Raw genomic sequence first — 27,444 nt, forward strand, 5'->3', positions numbered from 1 at the left:
TCAAAGTTTTTTGTGCTATAAACTGAGATACAATCACTGTGACAGAACCAAAATGTTCACCTAGTGTTTTCCCCCTTCTGTAGGTGAAATGGCATGTTTCAAGTATATATCATGAATACTGAGATTTACTTACAGACTATGCCAGTAACTGCAGACCACTTCTGTGATACTGCACGAATTATTGCCAAACCTAGTAATTAAGGCAAGGCTGTATTTTCTGTTATCTGAGCTTTAGTTTTATGACACTGTATGAATTATTGCCAAACACAGTAATTAAGGCAAGGTCGTATTTTTTGTTATCTGACTTTTAGTAGAATAAGACATCAAATCTTTCCTATTTGCCAAGTCATCTGACTGTTTAGTTTTAAGTATATTACACTTATTGTAACCTCTTCTTTCAAATCTAAAGGCCAACTCTAAGGAACATGTGATGTAGTCATTTTGAGGATTCTATGAAATTTGTAAGGTTTATGTTAGGAGGGGGTAGCAACTGGCAGCTAAAAACAGAGTGGCTTTCTGAAAAGGCCTACAGTGTAGATTTATATCTAGTAAGTCATCTGAATGCCTAATCACTGAAATATCCAACAAAGACATAGTAGTAAGCTCATGATTAACAGAAAATTCAATACAATTTTGGTTTAAACAGTCAGAGGTCCATATCAGTCAACAGTTGTCTATGAACCTTCTCCACATATTTAGCATAAATTAATACATTGTGGCCCATATCATGCATCATTTGTTCTTCCAGATACCCCCTAAACAAGCCAGCATAAGTGGGTGCAAATGATGCACCATGACCATCTCAATGACTTGTAAACAAACAAAAAAAAAAAAACATTTTTGACCAAAACATTTTCAGTTAGCAAATGGTCTGTCAAACACAGTAAAATGTGTTAAACCATGGTCTACATGCAATTTTGTAAAGCCATTGCATCCTGTACCTCTCAAGTCCTCTGTATTTCTTATATGGAAGAGGGACTGACTGGTGTGAGGCATGGGGATGGATTTCAGTGCAGCCACAGACAACAGGCTCTCACACCAGGTGCTACACTTTAAGAAGCTTTTAAATCTTAATCTTTCTGTGGGCCACAACCACTGTGCATGTTGGTAACATGCATCAGGATGTCTACAAACTGAGGTATCATCTAGTTGGACTGCTGAGCCACCTATAAGCTTTTTACAGTCAATGCTGTGGTGTGGAAATGGGTTTTACAGGCCATGCCCCAGACAACAGCATCTTAAGCAGAAAATCCTTATCAAATTTTGGACTGCCTGGAAGACTATGGAGACTCTACTCCTTTATCCTCATGTAAATCATCCACTGGGTGATAGCTCTGTCCTGAAGCTCCTGATATACAAAGTCTTTCTGCAGGCTTTGGGGAAATGTCCCATTCTGAAGTATTACATCTATCTTTAGGTGGAACAGGTAACAGCTTGAACTGTTTGCGGACTCAAATTAAGTGCAGACTGAGGAAAAAATGTTGCCAATGAAGAAATTATAGGGTCAAGAGGTGGCTGTCATTCATACTAGCAATCAAGTGGATTTAGATACAACCACCTGGCATGAAGTCTTGTGTTATGACTGGAGATTATGCAAGTAAAAAAATGAGTATCATTACTGCAGGGATACTGTTGAAGCATGATCTCCAACCATAACTGTGGTATGCAGAGGCTCAGAAAGATATACAACTACAGAACTGGTGAGCCACTGCTCTCGCATCAAAGGTGGTGGTTCACTGACTTGGCGTTGTTGACAACCTATGAATTACTGCCTCATGGAGAACACTTTGGTTTACATCTGGAATGTTGGCACCTGAAAACTTGGCATATTACTGACGTAAGGTGCTGCACAATGTGATGCTAGTGCCTGTTGCACTGGCATCAGAAAGTACTGCAGCTAAAGCTCCATCATCTGTATGGTTTACAGCTGCATTACCTGGGTCTATATTAAGAAGTCAAAGTTCAAAAGAATGAACATTCTTATATTGACTGCAAATAAGCGAAACCACAGAATGTAGAACGGCCAGAACAGCAATTTTTTTCCCCAGGGAAAAAAATCACTGGTCCATTGTTGGGACTTTGCTGTTTCTTCCACTGTGGTGTAATCTCAGAGTTGGTATATATAAGTAGGGGGGTGTGGAGGGCACAGCCACCCACATCGGGCGGTATGGGGGGCAAAGCCCTCCACTTTATTTTGTCTGTGGATTTTTTTTTTTTGTTTTGTGCAACGATTTTTTTCCCCCTTGGAAAACAAATCACTGTTGTGTATGTTCGACATTGTGTGGTTTTGGTTATTTGGTGTCTATGTAAGAGCGTTCGCACTTTTGAAGTTTTGATATAGACCCGCATTACCTACCTATTTACTGACAAGACTGCTGAGTGTGGATTAACTGTAGGAAATGTCAACACTGGTATAGCTGATATCCGCATACTAGGTTAAGCAGCATCAGTTCAAATTCTACTTATCTGGCTGAGGGTAGCTTGAACTCTGTTGGCTAAAACAGGCTCACTGTAGTAGCACTCACACACATTCTGGTTCTGGTGAAAATGAACCAGTCGTGGCAAGAAAGAGCTGAGCTGGCCCCCACAGCCCTGAAACTTGGAGGGTATGGGGAAGGGCAACAAAAAGACTCTGGTCTTCTAGATGTTTGACAGCCAGGACCGGCCTTTTGTCAACTGGTGCCCTAGGCAAAAGGTCTCCACAGTGCCCCCCACCACCACCACCCTGTAGCCTCATCCTGGTCTACCTACACCATCCAAAATATTATAAAAGCGCCCCTGCTAATGTTGCACCCTAGGTGACCGCCTAGTTGACCTATGCCTAAGGCTGGCTATGATGACAGCAACAGCCAACCTGTTATAATCTAGAAGTTAGATAGTCCTGCAGAAATTGAGGGAATGAAAAAGTACGAGTATGAGGAGTCTCAACTGTAGAAAGATCCCTCCAATGGCAGACTCCACCATTACAATAGTTAACAGTTTACACTTGTCCCTTTCCCGTTTAGAATTCAGACAAACTCTTGCTTGTCAAACTAAGCCAGCCCTTATGTTCTGATGCTTTTTCATTCCAGGATATTTCTATTTCAAAATGCATTGGTTTGGACAGCATGGAGAATTTGTTCTCTAAAGTAGATCTTTTTGAAGATGAGACAGACATTCAGTCAGAACCAGAAAACTTTTCTGATTAGGGAATAACACAGACCTGTAGGCCATTAGTCATAAGAAAGGTCTGAAAAGCTTTTATAATCCTCTTTTTAGTGGTGTTATTTAACTCAAAGTTTGGCATTTCCAAGTATTATGCTTTGGAACTGAAGGATACAGCCACTAAAGCTTGACTGTTGACCACAGGAATCTGCCTTCTACAGGGATAATTAGTGTGAGTTTTTGATATGTATAAAAAAGGGTCTGGGTCTGCAATAGAGTTTTTTGCTCTTTTTTCCAACCCTTGAGCCTCCCCTTTCAATTGACACTATGGACTTGTTTGTTCTGTGAGAGGTGAGTGGCTTTTGGCCTCCATCCATTCCTATCAGGTTGACAAGCTAAGCAACAAAGAGCTGGGCTGTCATCTGTGAGGATAGGGTTTTTCTGTTTTAGTCCCTACCACCATAGCACATGCTCAGTAAAACTGCCCAATGATTTTGTGTGCAATGGATCTTGAGAGCATGTCATCCACTTTCACAAATGACTAACCCCTTGAGACTGTCTTGCCTCCTTGAAGCCAGCCCTCCCCATGTGGTTTCTAGTGTTCAGTGGGACACCTTGGGACCAAATGTTGTGGATATGTGACGCACACCTTCCTCGGACAAAACTAAGCTAAGCTGAACCATTCCTGCCATCCCCTGGGAACTCCAAAAGGAGATAGAGATGTTAATCAAACTTTAATTGCTTGGGTCACAGTCAGAGCTTCATCCTTCTAAGCCAACAGAGTCAATCTGCACTAAACAGCTCACGAAATTTCCAGCAGAAACTTATCAAATGATATTTTAAGCCAACTCAGTACATGCCAATAACAGAAATACTTTCAGTTTCAATGGATCTTAATAAACGGAAGTCAGAAAAGCTGTCTAGAGCCATTCTGTCCTGCTCCTATGCATTTGCAAGTAAAAAATTATATATAGATGCAGATTGATGGGAAAGGCCAGAGGTATCATAGGTAAGGTGTGGGGGTGGGATCAGCACCTGGAAAACACTGGCTAAGGTAACCTTATGCTGTGGGGGCAGGAATCTTATCAGTTACGTCCTATAAAGTAGCTCTTTAGCAAATATCTTCTTCAGCACATGGATAGTGTTTGGCAAGCTATTACATCAATCTTTATTGCCACGCGGTGCCCGAAGCAGAAGCAGTCCGCAAGAGACAGTCTGCAGACTCCTGAAATTTTCGTTTCAGTACTAAGTCTTCAAAAAAGCCAAGTACCTTGTTGGGGATCCTTTTTCTTGCTCTTAAATGATGTCAGTAAAAGTTAACAATTGACTTGCATGTGGAAAGCAAATACCCCAAAGATTTTAATTCGTACTGCATTCCTTGCTTAGGCCCAGACCACAACGTCCCTCGCCGTCGGTTTTGCACCTTGTTAAACACCCAAACTATTTCGGGCTATATTTGCAGCAAATTATTTTGGTACTCTGTATACTTATCCAGAAATGGCTTCGGTAAGCCATCCGACTACTGATATTCTGAAAAGACGTAAGGATAAAGACAGAGACAGACCGCAATGGCTCAAAACTGCAGACGATGCTTCCATTAAGCTAGTCGCCAGTCCGCCGGTACTCAGTGAAGCGCTTTCGCAGCCCCTGACACCCACTACCTCAGATTCACAGGCCTCTACTGAGACCCATTCGGAGTCTGGTATGACGCGAGATGCTTCTTCGACTATGGAACCTGAGGATGTCTCTACCTTGGATGGGTCCGGAGCCGCTGCACAGGCACCGGCATCTGAGGGTGTATTCAGGCCAACAGACTTGCACTTTAAACAGACGCTGACTTCTTTATCCAGGCCTAAAACTCGACCCACACCTTGAAAACCGACGTCCAAACCGCATGGTCAGGCCCATATGCCTAAAAAAACAAATGCTTAGAATAGCTGAAGACCTTATTACTTTAATTAGAGGAAGCCAGCCTTCCCCCTCTAAGAGACCTAGAACTGATTTTCCTTCTGATTCTTCTGATCAGGATTCTGATATTTCTGTTTCTTCTGATTACCAGGATTTGCCCTTATCTACCTATGAGGATTCTGATGCAGAGGATTCCATTCCCTCTGCTTCCCCTCCAGAAGATTTTTCTTCTGGTGAAACCTTGCACACTTTTGGGGAGCATTTCTGCTGGGAAAGCCAGGATTACTCTGACTCCAAAAAGAGGCTTAAGGAATTCTTACTCCTTCCTCAACACAGGCCTTTAGCTATTCCTCCTATTCTGGACATTGTAGATGATGCTTTCTTGGAATCTAGCCTGTCCCCAGACACTTTACCTCCAGCTCACAGAAAACCTGACAGGTATTACAGTGTGTGTGACTCTCACAAGGTCCTCTTCAAGAATCTTACTGCGGATCCGGAGACCATTTCCCAAAGACAAAGGGCATTAAGGCTACTGCTGCCAAAAATCCTACCCCTTCTGATAGAGATTCTAGAGCCTTGGACAGGTGGGGTAAGAAGGTATCCACTTCGGCTACTTTGGCCATTAGGGCTTTAAATTGCCAGTTTCCTATGTTAAAGTACCAGCAGCATATTATGGGACTACTTAAACAGAAAATGATGTTGATTCTTGACTGCGCTGAACACACAGAATTATAGGATTTAATGCATTCTGCTGAACAAGTTGGTAAACATACTTTGCAACGTGGTTTTGACTCTTTAGAAGCATCTTGCAAGGCTGTTGTCACTGGGTCTGTACTTGGAAGGCATGCTTGGCTTAAGAAGCAAAACTTGCCAGATCATGTTAAAGCTAAATTACTGGATGCTCCCTTAAACCAAGACCGCCTTGTTTGGCAACAAAACAGAAGTCGTCCTCAAAAAGATGGAGGAAAAAGCTAAATCTATGCAAACTGTTAAAGATTTCCTGCAACTACAGCCTCCCAAATTTAGTAGGCATTGGCCTTCAAAGAAATGGTCTTTTCCAGTCTCTTCCAGGCCTTCTTAGTCCAAACCCAGGAACAGCAGACCACCTAGGCTACAGTCTCAAGGTACACACAGGCCTAAGTAGTGGGGGGATCCAACGTCCAAAGCTGGAAGTAGTAAGACACCCCCTACGGATAAATGGCACAATGACTTAACCTTAACCCTTCCAAGCCCTGCTCAACTGCCTGCTCTCTTAGGAGGAAAGCTCGCCCTGCATGCAAAAAACTGGGAACTCATTACCCAGGAGAAATGGGTTTTGAATATAGTTTTCCAAGGATACGGATTCCACTTCCACACCCTACCAGCCCCAAACAGTTGGCCAGACCTACCCGCAAATCAGTGGGCAGAGGCTCAACAGCTGGTTCTCTCTCTTCTAAGTATCAGGGCTATTCAACCTGTCCCAGCTGAAGAAAGGGGACAAAGTGTTTATTCAAGACTTTTCATGGCACTCAGAAAAGACAACTCCTGGCGTCCTATCTTGCACCTCTCTATTCTAAACACCTTTTCGGTAATCTCAAAATTCAAAATGCTAACACTTCAACAGCTGCTTCCTATGCTAAGCAAAGATGCCTGGTTATCAACCTTAGACTTAAAGGAAGTTTACCTGCACATTCCAATAAGGGAATCTTGCAGGAAATACCTACGCTTCAGGGCAGGCTCCATCAGTTCTCTGCACTTCCCCTTGGCTTATCTACTGCGCCTGGGGTATTCACAAAGTGTCTAGCTCCAGCCATTGCATTTTGCAGGCAGAGAAATATTCAAATATACCCATACTTGGATTGTCTGATTTCAGGCAGAAAGCCAGGACTTGCTATTAAAAAATCTGGCATTTATAAAGAAACTTCAAACCTCACTGGGGTACACCATAAACGAAAAGAAATCCCACCTAGTACCCTGCCAACAGATTGTACTCCTGGCAGCAAGCTTGAACACAACTTCCCAGATGGCTTTCCTCACTCCAGAGAAACAAGTTTATTTGACAACATACTTCAAACTACTGGCCACGAAGACCCAGCTATCTAAGAAAAATTCTGCAAGCCGTGGGGTTCATGGCCTCTTGCATTCTACTAATTCCATATGCAAGACTGCATATGAGGAAACTACAATGGTATCTAAAAAGCCTATGTTGTCAACATTCTCAGGACCTGGAATCAATGATTCCTATCATTCCTTGTATAAAGACAGAGTTCCTTTGATGGGCAGAGGCCTGCTACCACAACAAGGGGCTCCCTTTCACTCTACCCCCCTGCCGCCCAAACCCTAATAGACGCATCAGATTATGCATGGGGGGGTGTCACTTGGCAGGGCAGTACATTCTGGGCAAATGCACCTGCATATCAACCAAAAAGAAATGTTAGTTGTACAGAATTCCCTAACAGCCTTCAAAGATCACATCCTTGAAGGACAATTATTGGCAAAGACTGACAACACCACAGTTATGTGGTACATAAACAAGAAGGGGGGAACCCACTCATACCCTCTCTGCAGAGTAGCCATGGCTCTGTGGAACACAGCCTTGAGCTACCAACTGCACCTACAAGCTCAATTCCTGCCAGGCAAGCTAAATTCACTGGCAGACGACCTAAGCGGAAATCTCATGGACCCATACGAATGGAAACTGGAACCAAAAATATTCAACCTCTTGAGGAATAAATGGGGGACTCCAGAGATAGACCGGTTTGCCTCCCCTCAGAACTACCAATTGGACAAATTCTGCACATGGACTTCCCACAGTCAAGCTTGGAAAAAGGATGCCCTGTCCTTTACCTGGGAAAGCCTCTCGAGTTTATGCCTTTCCCCCTCTGCCTCTCCTCTCGAAGGTTCTGCTAAAGATCAAACAGAACAAGCCAGGGACAATACTGATTGCACCAGACTGACCATGCCAGCAGTTGTACCCCCCTCTTGCTCAGTATGACACTGCTGGAACCATGGCACCTACCTCAGACACCTTCCCTGCTGTCCCAGCAGGCGGGCCAGATTCTGCACCCTCAGCTTCAAACCCTGAACCTTGCAGCCTGGCTAATTCCTTGAGCTATCCAATAGCATCCCTCAGTAAGCAAGTGCTAGACGTCATTCTGGAGGCAAGGAGGCCTAGTACTAGAAAATCCTATGCTGAAAAGTGGAAAAGATACTGTTCCTGGAGCCAGACTCAGGGGATGGGCACAACGGTGCCCAGCTTACCTCATATTCTTCAGTACTTAACAGAAATGCTCCACAATAGCCTATCCTTCTTGTCAATTAAAATTCATGCCTCTGCCATTTCAGCACATTATAATACTGAACCCACCCCTCTTCTCTCACCCCCTGCTAAAGCAATTCCTCAGAGGGGCCAAAAATTTAAGACCCCCCCCCCAGGTGAGCCCCTACTCCAGCCTGGGACCTTAATTTTGTATTGGAAAAGTTCTCTCTCCCTCCACTTGAACCAGCTGCAACTGCAGAGTTGAAATTCCTTTCTTGGAAAAACAGCCTTCCTTCTAGCTGTCACTTCAGCAAGAAGAGTGTCTGAATTACAGGCCCTAATGGCAGTGCAGCCCTTCATTATCTTCTATACAGACAGGGTTTCCCTCGGGACCAATCCTTTCTTTAAGTCCAAGGTGGTGTCTAGTGTGGCCCTGAATCAGTCCATTCGTCTACCTTTTTCCAAAATCCACAAAACAAAGCAGAACAAGTACTGCACTCTTTGGATGTGCACAGACAACTTAGATTTTATTTGGACAGAACTAAGCCTCTCAGAAAATCTGAACAGCTGCTACTTGGCTTTGCTGCAGGGGCAGAGCGGAAGACCATTTCAAAGCAAAACATTTCTAAATGGACAGCCCACTGCATTCATTTCTGCTATAAGCACCTCGGAAAACCTACCCCACAGGGGATAAGATCACATTCCACCAGGGCTACATCTACCTCTACAGCCTTTCTCAGAGGAGTCCCTACCAGGGACATCCTAGAAGCTGCTACCTGGAGTTCTGTACATACCTTCATCAAGCATTACCACATGCCTATTTTTTCTAAATCCAGAGCTGGTTTTGCCACTGCAGTCTTGCAGGGCTTAACAGCTGGCCCTAATGCTCTCTAACTTCCTCCTCCCTTCCTTAGCTTTGGGAATCAACCCAAATGTGATGACTGCAACAGTGAAACATGAAGAACATAGTACAGTTGTGTACACTTACCATAAATGTAGATGTTCGAGTGTATTCATTGTTGCAGTCCTGGTTACCTGCCCTCCAGCCCCCTGACTTCTCTTGGCTCTACCTTTCCTTCTTGTTTGGTGTATTTAAGCTTTCTGGTGTATTTGCTTTTTGATGGAGGTGTACCATAACATATAATTGCTTCCCATTGTGGGGGCACCTGACATCTGGGGCAAGAAAAACTGATGTAATGGCGTCGGCTGCATGTTTTTATACCCCTGACGTCATGGAAGAAGAGACAGCATCCGACACAGGAATCCAAGACTCTAGTATTCAGGCCAGCTGAGGGCTACCTGCAGGCAGATAACCCAAATGTGATGACTGCAACAGTGAATACACTCTAACATCTACATTTATGGTAAGCGTACACAACTGTACTTTTTCAATTCACTCTGAACTCCCATAATCTACAGAATAAATTACAACGTTTGAACAGTCCTATTTCAGCTCTTGAAGCAGAGATTCCCTACAACCTGACCAGTATTAAAAAAATAAATCCATGCACGATTGAAAACTGGGTGGGAAGTTCCAGAACTGTGACGGATCCTTTTTCTAATTTAGATGATTGATTGACTTAGTAGCCATATAGATGGACTAGCTTATGGACCCAGCAGTTTTTTAACAGTTGGTTACAGATTACACAGTTCAAACAGTACTCCAGTACCCTCTTAAAATATTAAGAACTCCAACTTATACTTTTTGCGTACACGAATAAACACAAACCTGGTGCAATAGCCTAAAAGGCGTACGCGCACACACACACAAATGACTGTATAGTGTTAAGAAACACATGTGAACACAAAAGGTGGTTAAGATCCAAGAATAAGACCACTGTGACCTACAAAGCCCCCCAGTGGACAAGATGCAGGCCTGAATATCCTAAGCCCACCATGGAGCTGACGTCAAGAATCACATTTGGGGAGCCTATACTCTGCCACGTGTCAAACAACTGAGACGACACATACTCAAGAGAAGGAAATAATGGGAAAAGTAACAGAGGCTGATGAAAGGCTGGCAGGCTTTACAGAAGAGTTAAAGTTATGGGATGATTCCTTACCTTATTGTCTGTTTTCTCTCAGTTTTCCTACACTTGTCAACCACCAAAATACATCCTTGAGAAATGCTCATTCAGATGCCCTCATCCTAATGGAAGACCTCCTGCTTTCACTGGGGCTGTGATAAGAATGGCTTTTAAAGTGCCGACATTAACAATAGACAGGGAGATTTATGAGAAAAGGCCAAAGCAAATGAAGCAAAGATGATGAAAGTTTTTTTTTCAGCATCTGTAATCAACACAAACATTTACCTGGCACATAAAACTTACATTATTGTTTATGGCACAGAAAAAAAGCAGTTTGCTGCAGTTAACTGTAAGATAAAAAAAAATATATGAATGACAGGAAATAATCTGTCGCTGGAGGCAGTGACCACTGCCTTTAACAAATATACAAGGGATACCAATGAATTAGTCAATCTGGGGCAATGGTGTCCAAAGAAGTACAAACTGAAAATTTTAATTGGGGAACTGGTGTAAAAAAAAAGTCATACTAGGATAGGACATGGCACAGATTATTTCACAAATTAAATGAATTGTTGCAGCTAAGAAATGATACAAACTGACTACTCTGTATTTCAAGGCAGGATATGGCTCTACTACTGAAATCAATGCTGTACTGCTGTACTTGGCAGTCAATCTAGAATGGCATTTAGTGATTCTTTTGAAGGAAATACTAAAAAAAAAAAAAACTAAAAGATGTCACAGCATCATCAAAGTGACAGTCAAAAGTTTGACACCTAACTGAGGATGGGAGAAGATAACCCACTGAAGACTCCTGAGAGACCAGTACATGACTTAGCCCAAGAGGTTTTTAGTCCTTGCAGATCGTTTCATTTTCCCCATTCATTTTTTCCTGGTTCTAGAGATCATTCCATGCAAAAATACAAAAATAAATACAAGGGTTTCTGGCATGAACATTGACCCCAGGACTCATCAAGATAATGTGTTTGTCATATCAGAAATCATCTAAGGTTTAATAGTTAAATAAGTTATTTTAATATTTTATTTACTCTGTCCTAAAAGAAACCAGATAAATTTCGGCATTTAATAAAAAATGTTTTATCCTCAACTCAGTGACAGAAACAAAACACAAAGAGTTTTCCTCAGTTTTAAACATGCAGTTCTCCAAAATATCTACAACAAAACTTGCTTACATCAGCTTTAAAGTTGAACAGGAAGTCCTCAGCTGCAACATACTTTAAAACAAGTGGTTCGAGCAGGATGGCAACACATTCAAACACACAATCGAAGTTTTAACAGCAGCCATAGACATATGTCTTAATCTGTAGACTTACGAATATCTACCTCTTCTTCTTCTTTCGGCTTTTCCCAGTTAGGGGTCGCCACAGCAGATCACCTGTCCGCTCATGATTGGCATTGGAGTTTTACAGTGTCAAGTTGCCAGTCCAGCGCCCAACCTTCCACAGAAGGCACACACACACACACACACACACACACACACACACACACACACACACACCCACCCACCCACGCCTAGGGCCAATTTAGTGTTTCCAATCAATCTACAGCATGTCTTTGGGATGTGGGAGGAAACCGGAGTACCCAGAGGAAACCCACGCGACCACTGGGAGGACATGCAGACTCCACACAGAAGGCACCCCAGCCAAGGATCGAACCGGAGAACCTCTTGCTGTGAGGCAGCAACGCTAACCGTTGCACCATCGTGGCCGCCACTTCCAAATATCTACCAAAAGAAGAATTTCACTTTGAAAGATTTTTTTGAAACAGCCCAAAGAACAGGATTTTTAAACAGCCAAATGATCAGTATTATTCAGCAGCTTTTCAAGCAACAGCCAAAAGTAGTCTTACTTTGCATTTCTCTTCCCCCTGCTCCTGATAAAAAGGAAGTGCAGAACACAGTCATTCAAGCAAAAGGTACTCTCCCCCATATCTTACTCATCCTTTCTGGAAAAAGTACAAGATCTTCTGCCAAACTATGTATCTTCACACAGTTAAGTTTGCTTCCAAAAAACAATGAACTGCTCACACACAAGTCCTAACTGCAAACAACTGAGTCCTGCTTAGTTTACATTCTCTGCAATACTTTCCACTTTTTATGGTAACATACACCAAGCAACATCTGAGTAACTCCAGGCTAATGCGCCTGCTCTCACGCAGTAAACCCCATACTTTTACCATTAGAAACTGACGGCAACACAAAGTAATTGGTCAACCATTCAGAAGATTCTGGAGGACACAGTGAAGAAGAACTGATGCTGCATCATGGCTGTTTATGCAGATGACCAGCTACACTGGCATGAAAACATTTTTTGGGAAGAAACTGACAGGACTATATACTTCTCTACTGACTTGCATTTCAACATGTTTAGCCAGAAGAAATGATACCTCAACCAAAGTAAGACATATGCTTAATCTCGTAACTCCAGAAAGACAACAGAAGGTAAGAAAGACTGTTAAGGAACTCTAAAACATCAAAACAATGTCACTTACTTGTCAAGTATGCACTGTACCAGTAAACTCTCTACATCAGATACATCTATGTTTAGTTCCTTGAGAAAGACAGAGAAAGAGAGTAAGTTTTACACTCTTTGAAGAAATGAACACACATCTATTCTCAGAATGTTGTTTCACTTACATGATTATACATAGTAATGTAAAATGTTAAAGATCCAAAGAAAGATGAAATGGGTAAATGTTAGTGAGGTCATGACATGGTCCTCAACTGCCACTTGCATGACTACATGTGCAATGGATACTAAAATAAGTTATAGAAACAAACCAAACAATGCTGAGTGAAGTTCCCCTTCAAACATAAGACCATAAGAAAAAACGCAGATAAAAGGAGATGCACCACGACCAAAGTATCTTGATAGCCAAAATAAAACTCCAGTCTTCACTTCAAGAGTTTTAATAACACTTTGAACAGGATCCTGTTCAAAGTGTTATTAAAACTCTTGAAGTGAAGACTGGAGTTTTATTTTGGTTATCAAGATACTTTGGTCGTGGTGTACCTCCTTTTATCTGCGTTTTTTCCTTATGGACTAAAATAAGTTAGCTTCACTTTCTAATGAACTGAGAAACCTATGCTTATAAAGCTGACAAACCATTTGCCTTGCACAAGATCAATAATTCTACCATTTCTACTTAACAATGCACTCTTTATGCGATGCTTTAGACAATAATTTACAATAAACCACATGCTGAGTCATATGAAATGGCCTACATGCTCTAGTTGTCGATGTTCTGCATTCCTCCAAGCACTCTACCAATTTAAGCAAGCTAGATGTCAATGTAGCCTCAAATGTCAAGTTTTGGGGTCTTATAATAACATATTATTAACTTTAGACCAACCTAAGTGCTTACTCTTCTGTAACTGAGGAACTTAGTGGGAAGGTCTGTGGCATGTATTAAGTTAGCTGATAATGCCGTTTGGTTTAGTGCAGCAAATTCATTCTGAATGAAGCTTGCTCCATAGCACAAATGATTATATGGATAAAAAGCCACTAACAGGAATTGGGGATAGAAAACACTGCTAAACACAAAAGTGAAAGGAACTACCTTCATGGTAATCTCTTTATTTATAGCTGATCTACCCTTAAGCATGTCCTGAACACAGAAAATGACTGATCAGTTTATGAGATTTCCAAAGGACCATTAATTCAAACACATAAAACCAGCACTGCCTCACAAAAATGTGCAAAACTGTACTGCTTTATGTTGGGTCTCTGAAGAGTCCACCTAAAAATTTCTGGAGAACCACAGTTCCATCAATAACTACCCTGAATGAAGAACTGAAATTGAAGGAGTGTGGTGATAGGTCTACATGAAATACTTACCAAAACAATATAATCCTCAAGATAATACTCCTGTAGATGGTACAAATACAAAGGACTTACAGTGGATATAAAAAGTGTACACACCACTGTTAAAATACCAGGTTTTTGTAATATAAAAAATGAGACCACAATAAATCATTTCAAAACTTTTCCTACCTTCAATGTGACCTGTAACCTGTACAATTAAATTGAAAAACAAATCTGTTGGGGGAAAAATATAAAAACTAAAAAATGTGCAATAAGTTGGTTGCATAAGTGCGCGCACCCTTAAATACTTTGTAGAAGCACCTTCTGATTTAAATTATAGCATTCAGTCTTCTTGGGTAGAAGTCTATCTGCATGGCACATCTTGACTTGGTAATCTTTGCCCACTCTACCTTGTAAAAGTGCTAGAAATCTGTCAGATTGCGAGGGCATCTATTGTACACAGCCCTCTTCAGGTCACCCCACAGATTTTCTATTGGATTTAGGTCTGGGCTCTGGCTGGCCATTCTAAAACTTCAATTTTCTTCTGGTGAAGCCATTCTTTTGTTGATTTGGATGTATGCTTGGGGTTGTCATGTCAGGTAACTGAGTAAATATCAGGAAAATCCTACTAGGACAGCTGAACTTTATTTGGGGTTAATCAGAGTCTCTTTAATTGATGGCAGGTGTGTAACCCAAGAAGACTGAATGCTGTAATTAAATCAAAAGGTGCTCCAACAAAGTATTAGTTTAAGGGTGTGCACACTTATGCAACCAGCTTATTATACATTTTTTATTTTCATATTTTTCCCCTAACAGATTTGTTTTTCAATTAAACTGTACAAGTTATATGTCACATTAAAGGTGGGAAAGGTTTTGAAGTGATTTACTGTGGTCTCATTTTTTTATATCACAAAAATCTGGCATTTTAACGGGGGGTGTACACTTTTTATAAACACTGCACATCAGCAGTTACCAGTATTCATCTGCTAAATTCTTTTAGTCACTGTCTAGGAACTAGTTATACAGATGACATGTCTGCCTAGTCCATCAATTTTCCTTTCAGTTCTTTTCTATCAAACTTTAAAGTACCAGAAGACAGGAAAAGAACCCTCTCTTTACATTAAGATGCCTACAAAATAAATTCCCCATCACGACAAAGCAAGAATGTACTTAAATATGGAAGGAAAACTCATATTGGCTGCAAAACCACCAGATTTGTAAAATCTGCCAGAAATAAAACACAAGACAAAAGATAAGACCAAGACGACAATCCTCTACTAGGGTTACTGAAAACTGCTGGGCCCACGAAATGGGGAACCGGGGGGGGGGTACTCTTCAACCATAGGTACTTCCACTAAGCTCTAGCAAGATGGCACAAAAGACAGCCTTCCCTGGGATCGAGCCAGTTAGAGGTATGCTCCATATGAATGATTGTGCGTGTGTGCGTGTGTGTGTGTGGGTGTGTGTGTGTGGGGGGGGGTGATGCAAACAAGCAAGGACACAGCTTCACTCCCCTAAAAATGAGTACCAAGGTGCGCCTCCTCCTCCTTCCTTATTGTTTGCCCACAGGAGAAGAGAGGTGCAAGTTCAAACTCGCAAAAGCTGAGGTTTAGCAACACATATGAAACAAGGGGTTATTCCTAAAAAGGGCTTGCTTTTTGAATAATTTGAGTATGGCTTGCCTCCCCATTTCTTTAGGCTCCTGATGGTGCTTCAGGAATGAACAGAGGCTGTAACTGATGTCATGTATGTGGACAGGTAAGTGGCAAAAATGACTACACGTTCACACTGCTCAGCTCAGAACAGAAAGGCAATACAAATACAGTAAGAGTCTATGCTATTAACTTGTTTGTTGAACATGATTATCCAACTGAGCAATAATAGCCCCATTATAAGGAAGGATGGAGATAAAACCAATTACAAAGAATCAATGAAACGGCAAAGAAAATCATGTACATACATAAAATGCTCAATGTAACAATTACTAAAATTGTTACAGTCTAAAAAGTGCTGTAAAACAGCTATGCTACAAGTTAAACTAGCAAATGTCCTTCTATTTTAATGTTGCAATATTCATAACTGTAGGGAGGTTGCTGCCTGCAGCACCAGACATCTGGCTAGTATACCAAAATCTTAGGAGCAGGGGTATGTGCTTTGTTGCTTGTCAGGGCCATAAGCCGATGTCTGCTATAATAGAGATGTCTGTACGTACCCCCCTTCAAAACTTTTCTGCCACAGTGAGCTATGGACCTTCAATCACTAGTGCCAGGAATCAGTTTGTCCATTGTTTCAGCCATCCGATACCAAGTACCCCTTTGGGTTTTTTGTTTTCTTATTGCTTTCAAATGTACATGTCAGCTAGGAAAGGGAAGTGTGCTTGTGGAAGACAAATTCCACACAAGGACATGCATGATAAGTGCTTATTCTGTTTAGGTGAAGGCCACGACCATACGTCTTGCGATGTTTGCAAAGTCTTTGCACCTAAAACGCTTTGCAGCTGTCTGGCTGCCTTAAAGCTTCATTTAGAAAATCAGAGGCTCCGGCATCTAGTGTTAGGCATGGAGTGAGTGAGGTAGGTACCTACGACGAGCCACCTCAGAAGCAGGCCAAGAAAGTTAGGCTGACGGCCATGCTGCACCTCATGAGTCCAGTGAGACTCTCAAGGTGGATGTTAGCCCAGGGTCTCATAGGACACCTGTTTCACAGCTAGAACCGGGCACCATGGTGAAAGCTGGTTTGGTGGAAACGCAGAGCATGTCCACTGAGGTTGATCAGCCATCAGCCCCTGATGGCGAAGATGAACCATGGCTCAGGACATCGGCGTGGTCTACTCTAGCCTTTCTATCATCCCAGGCGTTGGCCTCTAAGTCAACAACATCCTTCTACTCCTCTGAAGAGGAAATAGAAATTAAAACATATGGAACACAGAGAAGCTGAACCAGCTCCTGGATAGGAAGTTTTTTCCAAAAATCTTTTCAGGGCCTTCCAGTCCCTCCAGTCTCGGGTACCTCTACCAACCCCTACACCTGTGCAGGCCTTAGAAATTACAGCTGTGTACACTTACCATAAATGTAGATGTTAGAGTGTATTCACTGTTGCAGTCATCACATTTGGGTCATTTGCCTGCAGGTAGCCCTCAGTCAGCCTGAATACCAGAGTCTTGGGATTTCTGCGTCAGATGCTGTCGCTTCCTCCATGACGTCAGGGGTATAAAACATGCAGCCAACGAGATTACATCAGTTTTTATTGCCCCAGATGTCAGGAGCCCCCACAATAGGAAGCAATTACATGGTGTGGAATACCTCCAGGAGAAAGTAAATACCAATGTTATAAGATATGGCCAAACAAAAAAGAATACGTAGAAGTAAAGAGAAGTCAGGGGGCTGGAGGGAGGGTAACCAGGACTGCAACAGTGAATACACTCGAACATCTGCATTTATGGTAAGTGTACACAACTGTACTATATTCTTCGTGTTTCACTGTTGCAGTCATCACATTTGGGTCGATTCTCAAAGCTGAGGATGGGTGGAGGCAGTCAAGAAGCATTAGGGCTGGCAAGCAGGCCCTGTAAGACTGCTGTGACAAATCCAGCTCTGGATTTAAAAAAGATAGGCAAGTGGTAATGCTTGGTGAACGTGTGTACACAGCTCCAGGTTGTAGCTTCCAGGATGTCCCAGGTAGGGACTCCCCTGAGAAATGCTGTAGAGGTTGATGTAGCCCTACTGGAATGTGTTCTGATCCCCAGTGAGGTAGGTTTCCCATGGTGTTTGTAGCAGAAATGGATGCAGTGTGCTATCCATTTAGAAATGGTTTGCTTTGAAATGGCCTTGCCCTTTGTCCCTGTAACAAAGCTGACTAGCAGCTGGTCAGATTTTCTGAAAGGTTTAGTCCTGTCCAGATAGAACCTAAGCTACCTGTGCACGTCCAGGGAGTGCAGGATCCTTTCCCCTTCAATTTGAGGATTAGGGAAACAGGTTGGCAAATGAATGGATTGGTTTAAAACCACACTAGACACCACCTTGGGCATAAATGATGGGTTAGTCCTGAGGGAAACCCTGTCAGCATGGAAGATAATGAAGGGTTCCATGGCCATAAGGGCCTGCAATTCAGACACTTCTTGCTGAAGTGATGGTTAGAAGTACATCTGTTTTCCAGGAGAGGAATTTTAACTCTACTGAGCCAGGAGGTTCAAAGGGTGGAAGCGTGAGTTTTTCCAATACCAATACAAAGTTAAGGTCCCAGGCTGGAGTGGGAGCTCTCCTGGGTGGGTGGGTGGGGGGGGGGGGTGTCTTAAATTTTTGGCTCCTCTCAGGAACTGTTTGACTAGAGGATGAGAGAAGAGGGGTGGGCTCAGTATTATAATGAGCCGAGATGGCAGAGGCATGAATCTTAATTGAAGAGAAAGATAGGCCTTTGTGGAGCATTTCTGTTAAGTAATCTAGTATATGAGGTAAGCTGGGCACAGTTGTGCCCATTCCTTGAGACTGGCTCCAAGAACAGTATCTTTTCCACTTTTCTGAATAGGATTTTCTAGTACTAGGCCTCCTTGCCTCAAGGATGACATCCAGCACCTGTTTACTGACGGTTGCTTGTGATGAGTTCAGGGAATGTGCCAGGCTGCTAGGTTCAGGGTTTGCAGCGGAGGATGCAAAATCTGGTCCTCCTGTTGGGACAGCAGGGAGGGGGTCTGAGGCAGGTGTCATGGTGGCAGTACTGTCAGACTGCGCAAAAGTGGGTACCAGTGCTGGCGTTGCCAGTCTGGTGCAATCAGGATTGTCCTTGGCTTGTCCTGTTTGATCTTTAGTAGAGCCTTCTAGAGGAGAGGCAGAGGGGGAAAGGCATAGCTTGAGAGGATTTCCCATGTAAAGGACAGGGCATCCACTTTCCATGCTTGGCCATGGGGAATTCTGGTGCAATATTTGCTCAATTGATAGTTCTGAGGGGAAGCAGAGGTCCACCTCTGGTGCCCCCCACCTGTGGATCAGAAGCTTGAATTATTTGGGTTCCAGTTTCCGTTCATGTGGGTCCATTAGATTTCTGCGTAAGTCGTCTACCAGTGAATTTAGTTTGCCTGGCAGGAATTGAGTTTTCAGGTGCACTTGATTGCTCAAGGCTGTGTTCCACAGGGCCATGATTAACCTGCAGAGTGGGTAGGAATGGGTTCCCCCCTGCTTGTTTATGTAACACATAACTGTGGTGTTGTCTGTCTTTATCAATAGTTGCCCTGGAAGAATAAGGCATTTGAAAGCTGTCCGAGCATTCTCTACAGCTAACATTTCTTTTTGACTGACATGCAGGTGCATTTGCTTTGGGCTCCATTTGCCTTGAATGCATGGTCCCGCCATGTGAGCCTCCCCATGCATAGTCTGATGCGTCTGTTGTTAGGGTTTGGGCAGCAGGGGGTTGAGTGAAAGGGAGTCCTTTGTTGTGTTGGCAGGCCTCTGCCCACCAGAGGAACTCTACCCTTAGGCAAGGAATGATAGGAATCATTGTTTCCAGGTCCTGAGAATGTTGACACCAGAGACTTTTTAAGTACCATTGAAGTTTCCTCATATGCAGTCTTGCATATGGAATTAGTAGAATGCGAGAGACCATGAACCCTAGGGCTTGCAGTATTTTTCTTGCAGATAGCTGGGTTTTGGTGGCCAGTAGATTGAATTTGTTTGTCAAATAAATTTATTTTTCTGGAGTGAGGAATGCCATCTGGGAAGTTGTGTTCAAGCTTGCTCCCAGGAATACAATCTGTTGGCTGGGTACCAGATGTGATTTCTTTTTATTGATTGTGTACCCCAGTGAAGTTAGAAGTCTCTTTACAAATGTCAGGTGCTGGAGTAGCAATTCCTGACTGTCCGCCTGAATCCGGCAATCGTCCAAGTATGGGTAAATCTGAATTTTTCTCTCTGCCTGCAATATGCAATGGCTTGAGCTAGGTATTTTGTGAATACCCTGGGCACTGTAGATAAGCCAAAGGGAAGTGCAAAGAACTGACAGTGCATAGAGCCTGACCTGAAATGCACATATTTCCTGCAAGATTCCCTTATGGGGATTTGCGGATAAGCTTCTTTTGGAACCACCAGGAAGGTGTTGAGAATAGACAGATCCAGGATAGGGCCTAAGAGTTTTTTTTGCTGAGTACAAGAAACAGTCTGGAGTAAAAACCTTGTCCCCCTTTGCTCTGCTGGGATAGGCTGAACAGCCTTGATACTGAGAAGAGAAAGTACTTGCTTTTGGGCCTCTGCCCACTGGTTTGGGGGGAGGTCTAGCCATCCGCTTGGGGGTGGCAGTTAGTGGAAGTAGAATCTGTATCCCTGGGATACAATGTTCAAGACCCATCTGTCCTGGGTGATGTACTCCCAGTTTTTTGCATGCAGGGCGAGTTTTCCTCCTAAGGGTGCAAGTTCTTGGGGTAGGCTTGGAAGAGTTAAGGATAAGTAATTGCAAGATTTTACCAAAGGAAGGTGGCCTACTACTCTGTTTTAGAGGTGGGAGAACTCCATTGCTTAGATCTGTGCATACCCTGAGACTGTAATCTTGGTGGTCTGCTGCCCCTGGGCTTGGACTGAGAAGGTCTGGGAGGGACTGGTAAGGACCAGTTTTTAGAAGGCCAATGCCTACTGAATCTAGGTGGCTGTACCTGTCGGAAATCTAACAGTTTGCATAGATTTTGCTTTTTCTTCCATCTTTTTGAGGACTTCTGCTTTATTGCCAAACAGGCGTTCTTGGTTTAATGGTGCATCTAGTAATTTTGCTTTGACATAGTCTGGCAAGATTCGTTTCTTAAGCCAAGCATGCCTTCTAAGGACAGACCCAGTGACAGCAGCCCTGCAAAATGCATCTAAGGCATCAAAACCACATTGCACAGTATGTTTTCCAACTTGGTTAGCAGAATGCATTAACTCTTGTAAATCTTTGTGTTTTGCATTATCAGTAATCAACATAATTTTCTGTTTAATTAGCTCCATAATAAGCTGCTGATACTTTAACATATGAAACTGGCAATTTAAAGACCTGATGGCAAGAGTAGCAGAGGTGTATACCTTCTTACCCAATCTGTCTAAAGCCCTAGAGTCCCTGTCCGAAGGGGTAGGGTTTTTGGCTGTTGTAGCCTTAATGCCTGTAGGTCCCTGGGAAATGGTCTCTGGAGCCACAGTAGGATTCTTAGAGGAATTTGTGGGAGCCAGGTACTCTGTAATACCGGTCAGGTTTCCTGGGAGCTGGAGGCAAAGTATCAGGGGTACACTGGATACCAAGAAGACATCATCTACAATTTCCAGAACAGGAGGGATAGCTAGAGGCCTGTGCTGAGGCAAGTTTAAAAATTCCATGAGTCTCTTTTTGGATAGTGGGTAGTTCTGGCACTCCCAGCGGAAATGCAATCCTCTGCATCAGAATCCTCATAGGTAGATAAGGGTATGTTCTCGTGATCAGAAGGACCAGAGTCAACAGACTCATCATCTGAAGAATCAGAAGGAAAATCAGTTTTTGGTCTTTTTGAGGGGGGGAGGCTGGCTTCCCCTAATTAAAGTTATAAGATCTTCAGCCATTCTAAGCATTTGTATCTGAAGCATGTGGGCCTGAGAATGTGCTTTGGTTGTCGGTTTCCTAGGCGTAGTGTGAACTCTGGGCCTGAGAAATTCTGTATTTTTGGTTTGGAACAAAGTTGATCGTTTAATATGAAAATCGGAAGGCCTGAATACACCCTCAGAAGCCGGTGCCTACACAGCGGCTCCGGGCCCATCCAAGGCAGAGACATCCGCAGGTTCCATAGTCAAAGAAGCATCTGGCGGCAGAATGGACTCCGAATGGGTCTCAGTAGAGGCCTGCGAATCTGTAGAAGCGAGTATAAGGGACTGCGAAAGCACCTCACTGAGTACTGGCGGACTGGCAGCTAGCTTAATGGAAGCCTTGTCGGCAGTTTTGGACCTATGCGGTCTGTCTCTGTCTTTATCCTTACGTTTTTTCGGAAGATCAGTAGTGGGATGGCTTACTGAAGCCATTTCGGAATACGGAGAACAAGAGCGGAAGAATTTAGTGACAAAAATAGCCAGACGATGAATAGTTCAGGCGTTGAACAAGGCACAAAACCAACAGCGAGGAACGTCGTGGTCTGGGCCTAAGCAGGTGATGCAGTAAGAATGAAAATCTCTGAGGTTTGCTACAGGTGCCCCATATCGGACTCGTCATTGCTTAAATCTCAGACAGCTAGGTTGGCTTGAACTGCAAAATCTCATTCTACTTCAACAACTGACTATTACCCACAGGATACTCCACTTCCCTTCTAATGCACCTATTCTTAATACTCTTATTTCCCCCTATAAAAATCTCACTAACCTACGCTCAGCTAATAAACTTCTAGTAGCCACATGTAAATCTCAGAACAAAGCAGGTGACTCCCTTTTCTCAAATTCTGTGGGTACACACTGGAACAAGCTCACTAGTGAACGTACTACCTTGACCTCAACACCCCTCTTCAAGAAACATTTATGGATACACCTCAAATCACATTGGCTCTGCCCTTGCTCTTCTCCTGACTGACTCTCGTTTCCTACTTCCACATCTTTCCACCTCTTTTCCAAACACCTCTATCTGCACTGTACAAACCCATCATATAGATAAGTATTACTTCTCCTTCTCTCACTCTGCCTTGTCTCCATCTAGCTTATACCACTCCTCCCACCACTTCAATTTTTTTCCCTGGACCCTATTCAGCTTGTGACTTCCTCTTTCTTATGATTTTACCTCCTATTACCACTACTTACTTTGATTATGTTTTACCCCCTATCACCTCTAAGATGCTAAAAAAAAAAAAAAAAAAAAAAATGTTATTCTGTATTATAATACTGCTCTTATTGCTGTGTGTTTTTGTTACACTAATTGCTTTTCTGTTGTTCTGTATTCTAATTAGTTACTAACTCCTGCTTAGTAGTTTTAGTTAAACTCTTGTATATATTTTTTTCTTAAGTGTGTTACCATAGACTGTTACAGTGGAGCTTTTCTCCTCGGGCCTCTACTGAAAATGGACATGTATCCAGTTAGACTAGCCCGGTCAACAAATGTAAAATAAATAAAAAATAAATAAAATAAATAAATTTGCTTTCTACAGGCAAGACAATTAACTTTTTCTGACATCGGTTGGAGCAAGAAAAAAGGATCCCCAGCGGGGTACTTATCTTTTAGAAGACTTCAGGTCTGAAACTCAACAAATTAAAATTTCAGGAGGCAGCCAATCGGTATTTGCGAACTGCTTCTGCTTTGGACACTGCACGGCAAGTAAAGCTGATGTAATGGCGTCGGCTGCATGTTTTATACCCCTGACAACCAGACGTCATGGAAGAAGCGACAGCATCCGACGCCGAAATCACAAGACTCTGGTATTCAGGCAGACTGAGGGCTACCTGCAGGCAGACAACCCAAATGTGATGACTGAAACAGTGAAACAAGAAGAACATCATGAACTCTCTTCCTCTGATGAATCACTTATATATTGCTCCCAGATCAAATCCCCCAAGGACTTTATTACCCCTGAGGAGGAAGACTATTAGTCCTGAATCTCCCGGACAGGAATTCTCCTTTGGGGACACCATTTCTCTGATCACCACAGACAAGGAAAATGGACCAACTCCAACAACAGGAACCACTGTAAGCACTGTAACTTCTTTACTGAACCTTGTCATTCAATAAAGAAGTTACAGTGCTTACGGTGGTTCCTGTTGTTGGAGTTGGTCCATTTTCCTTGTCTGCGGTGATTGTAAATTCGCTATTAGGAGTTGACCAGTTCTCTGATGACATAAAATTTTAAATGGCAGGCCTCAGATGCCTCAAACAAAAAAGAGATGCTTTGAATTACTGCAGATGGACCAACAGTCTCCATCTGCAGTCCCTCCCCTGCTTCCAGCCTTTCGTGATGCCTTTCTGGCTGCATCTCAGACCTCTGAGTCTCAGCCCCCAGCTTCTAAACGTCCAGACAGATTTTATACAGTCCCTCAGGATACACAGTTCCTATTCAAGAACCCCTTTGCAGACCCTGCTGTCACTGCAGTGACAGCAGATAAATCATACAAACAGCTACCTTCCACCTCTCTGTTTCCCACTGACAAGGACAGCAAATTTATGGATAAATTAGGGAAGAAGGTATATACTTCAACTCTAGCCCTTAGAGCCCTAAACTATCAAACTCACATGGCTAGGTTTGTTTTAGATACCCTATCAAAAGCTTCTGCACTGATTCCAGATGCGCCAGACTCCCCTGCTAAGTCACAACTCTCTGCCCTGCTCTCTACCGCCTCTCAGGTGACCAGGCACTCCATTAAGTGCAGTTATGATGCGTTGAGGCATCCTCCAAATTTGCAGCCTCAGGTTCTGTCCTGAGAACATATTCTTGGGTGAGGTTACAGTTCCTTCCTATGAATGTCCAGACTAAACTGTTAGATGCACCCCTTGATAATAAGGCCCTTTCCGGTGCAGCCGCTGAAAAGCTCTTTAAATCCCTACAGGAAAAGGGCAAGGAGCTACAAAAGCTAAAGCATTTGTTAGTCTCTCCTATTCCTAGGCATCATAGGAACTACCCCTCAAAGGACCACCATTGTTAGGAGGCAATCATCTCATTGCAATGCCCCACAGGCTAAGGGATGGAGGCAATCTAGGAGACACTCCACTCCTAAAAACAAACTTCCGCCTTCACTCCAACTTCCTTTCAGAGGCAGCCTGACCAGGACAGAGCTACTCCACTGTGACTCAAACCCATTACCCAACTGCACTCCCTTATCCCTCCGCCTCACCCTTTCCCTACTGTCCTGGCGGAAAATTACCTCAGAGGCTTGGGTCCTTTTCATTATCCAGAAAGGATACTTTATGATTTGGTGAACACTTCCTCCCTTTCAGGGGACACCCCAACTGCCTACAAGTCAGCTTCATCTCTTCACCCCAATTCTGGATAAGCTTCAAGCTCAGGGCACCATAGAAAGAGTACCTCCAGAACAGAAAAACAAGGGGTTTTACTCCAGGATGTTTTTGGTTTTAAGAAAGGATGGCCCTTGGAGGCCAATCCTGGATTTCTCTGTACTCAATCTATTCCTCAAGGTGCCTACCTTCAAAACGCTCACCTTGCATCACCTCTTACCTGTCATCCCTCACCAAGCCTTCATGGTATCCCTGGATCTGAAGGATGCTTACCTTCATATTCCTATTAACCCCAGCTACAGGAAGTTCCTACCCTTTTCCATGGATTCCTTGCATTTTCAATTTTTCTGTACTGCCATTTGGGCTTTCCACAGCCCCCAGAGTATTCACAAAGTGCCTTGGTCCAGTTATTGCCCATTGCAGAGTGCAGGACATTCAAAGATATCGATACCTAGATGACCTCTTGATACTTCACCAGGACTGCCACACCCTCCATCACTTCCTAAGCATGGTGTCCAATACCCTGGCAAACCTAGGGTTCACTGTGAACCAGGAAAAATCTCACCTGACACCCACCCAAGACCTGGTTTTCTTGGAGTGCAGGATAAAAACAGACCAGATGGCAGTCTTCATTCCTTGCCAGAAGGTGGAAGCCATCACACATCATATCCAAACATTATTAGCCAGGGAATTCCTGAGGGTCCTAGACCACATGGCATCCTTGATACTAACTGCTCCCCTTAGCAAGGCTGCATATGAGAACATTTCAGTGGGTACTGAGGAGTTGGTGGAACCAACATTCACACCCCCTGGATACTCTTCTGCCTCGCCTCCCATGTCTGAAAAAAGAGGTGCAATGGTGGATTGCAGCCATATGCCTCAGCCAGGGTACATCTTTGCAGATTCCCACACCCTCACAACAAATCTTCCCTGATGCTTCAGACCTGGGATGGGCAGCAGTCCTGCAAACCCACAACAAACAAAACAAAGTTCAGGGAGAGTAGTCCTACCTCAGACAAAGGGACCACATCAATATCAAAGAGATGAGTGCCCTTGTCTTAGCTTTGCAAACCTTCCATCCAATTCTCCAACCAGGCACCTTAAAAGTTGTCGCATATAATATGAATGTCCTGTGGTATATCAACAAGCGGGGGGGGGGGGGGCAAGGTCCTACCTGCTCTGCAGCCTGGCAATTCAGATTTGGTACCTGGCAGCAGAACTGCACATTCACCTGCAAGCAGTGTACATTCCCTTCAGCAGAGAATGTGATGGCGAATACTCTCACCAGAACCGCTGCACCCTCTCACGAATCGAAGCTTCATAGGGAGGTGTTTTTGGAACTCATTCACAGGTGGGGTACTCCCTCAGGCAGATCTGTTTACCTCCTCCCAGAACAGACAGATGCCTCTGTTTTGCACAAGGGATCCACAGGCATGGTGGGTGGATGCCTTCTCTTTTTCTTGGGCGGGAATGTATCTTTATGCCCTTCCCCACTTCACACTGATTCAGAGAGTCCTTCTGAAGATTCAGTGGGACAAACCAAAAATCCTGCTGGTGACTCCCTTTTGACCAAGGCAGCATTGGTTTCCCCTTCTTCATCTACTAGCCAAGGGCAATCACCAAATGTTACCCCACCGATTCGACCTACACACACAAGACAGGGGGACACTCATAAATCCTCAGGTGCTCAACCTCAGACTCACTCTTCCAGGCTCATACCTAAAAGCTTAGGTACTCTCCCTACAGTTATGAATAATGCAACATGAGAACAGAAAGACATAGAATAGTTGTGTATGAACTTACCATAACCTTAGATGTCCTTCTCTTCCATGTTGCAGTATAGAGTCCCCCCTTCCAACCCCCTCCTCTTACTCTGTTTTGTCCATCTGGAGCGACTTTCCCTGCCTTTTTTCCATCCAAACAGGACACTGGCACATACATTTATTTGGTTCCTTTGGCCTGGTGGCATACGTGGGTCTGAAAAGCTTCTTTTCCTTGCTCCCCAGGGGTACTACTGTATGCGGCAGTCATTTCTGAAGGGGGTACGTGCAGACATCACTTTTATAGCCAACGGTGGTTTATGGTCCTGACAAAAACTGCAGCACATACCCCTGCTAAGACTTTGGTATACTGGCCGGATGTCCGGTGCTGCAGGCAGCAACCTCCCTACACTTATGAATACTGCAACATGGAAAAGAAGAACAAGTAAGGTTATGTTAAGTACTTACACAACTATTCTTTAACCCTGTCTACATAAGGTACATATTTGTAATATGGTTATCACTGAGAAAGAGACTCCTTGGAGTGCAGAGCTGACAGGGGGAGGTAGGCTAATTAGAGGCAGGATTAGGAGAAAGATATGCATACATAATGTATGAACATACAAAACAGAAAATATAACAAAAGC

The 27,444-nt window shown here is 43.4% G+C and overlaps 1 protein-coding gene across 4 annotated transcripts in view; it reads right to left on the reverse strand.

Annotated features, from left to right (window-relative positions):
• Positions 1–27,444, reverse strand: part of COPS2 (COP9 signalosome subunit 2) — a 1,892,836-nt gene that overhangs the window by 137,348 nt on the left and 1,728,044 nt on the right. For all 4 annotated transcript variants that reach the window (XM_044077587.1, XM_044077586.1, XM_044077585.1 and 1 more), the window contains one exon: positions 12,826–12,884. In XM_044077587.1, the coding sequence (XP_043933522.1) occupies positions 12,826–12,884 (59 nt within the window). The remainder of the gene's footprint in view (positions 1–12,825; positions 12,885–27,444) is intronic.

The sequence above is a fragment of the Protopterus annectens genome, chromosome 7.part0 (genome assembly GCF_019279795.1).
Source record: "Protopterus annectens isolate FY-2018-M chromosome 7.part0, PAN1.0, whole genome shotgun sequence".
NCBI lineage: Eukaryota > Metazoa > Chordata > Ceratodontiformes > Protopteridae > Protopterus > Protopterus annectens.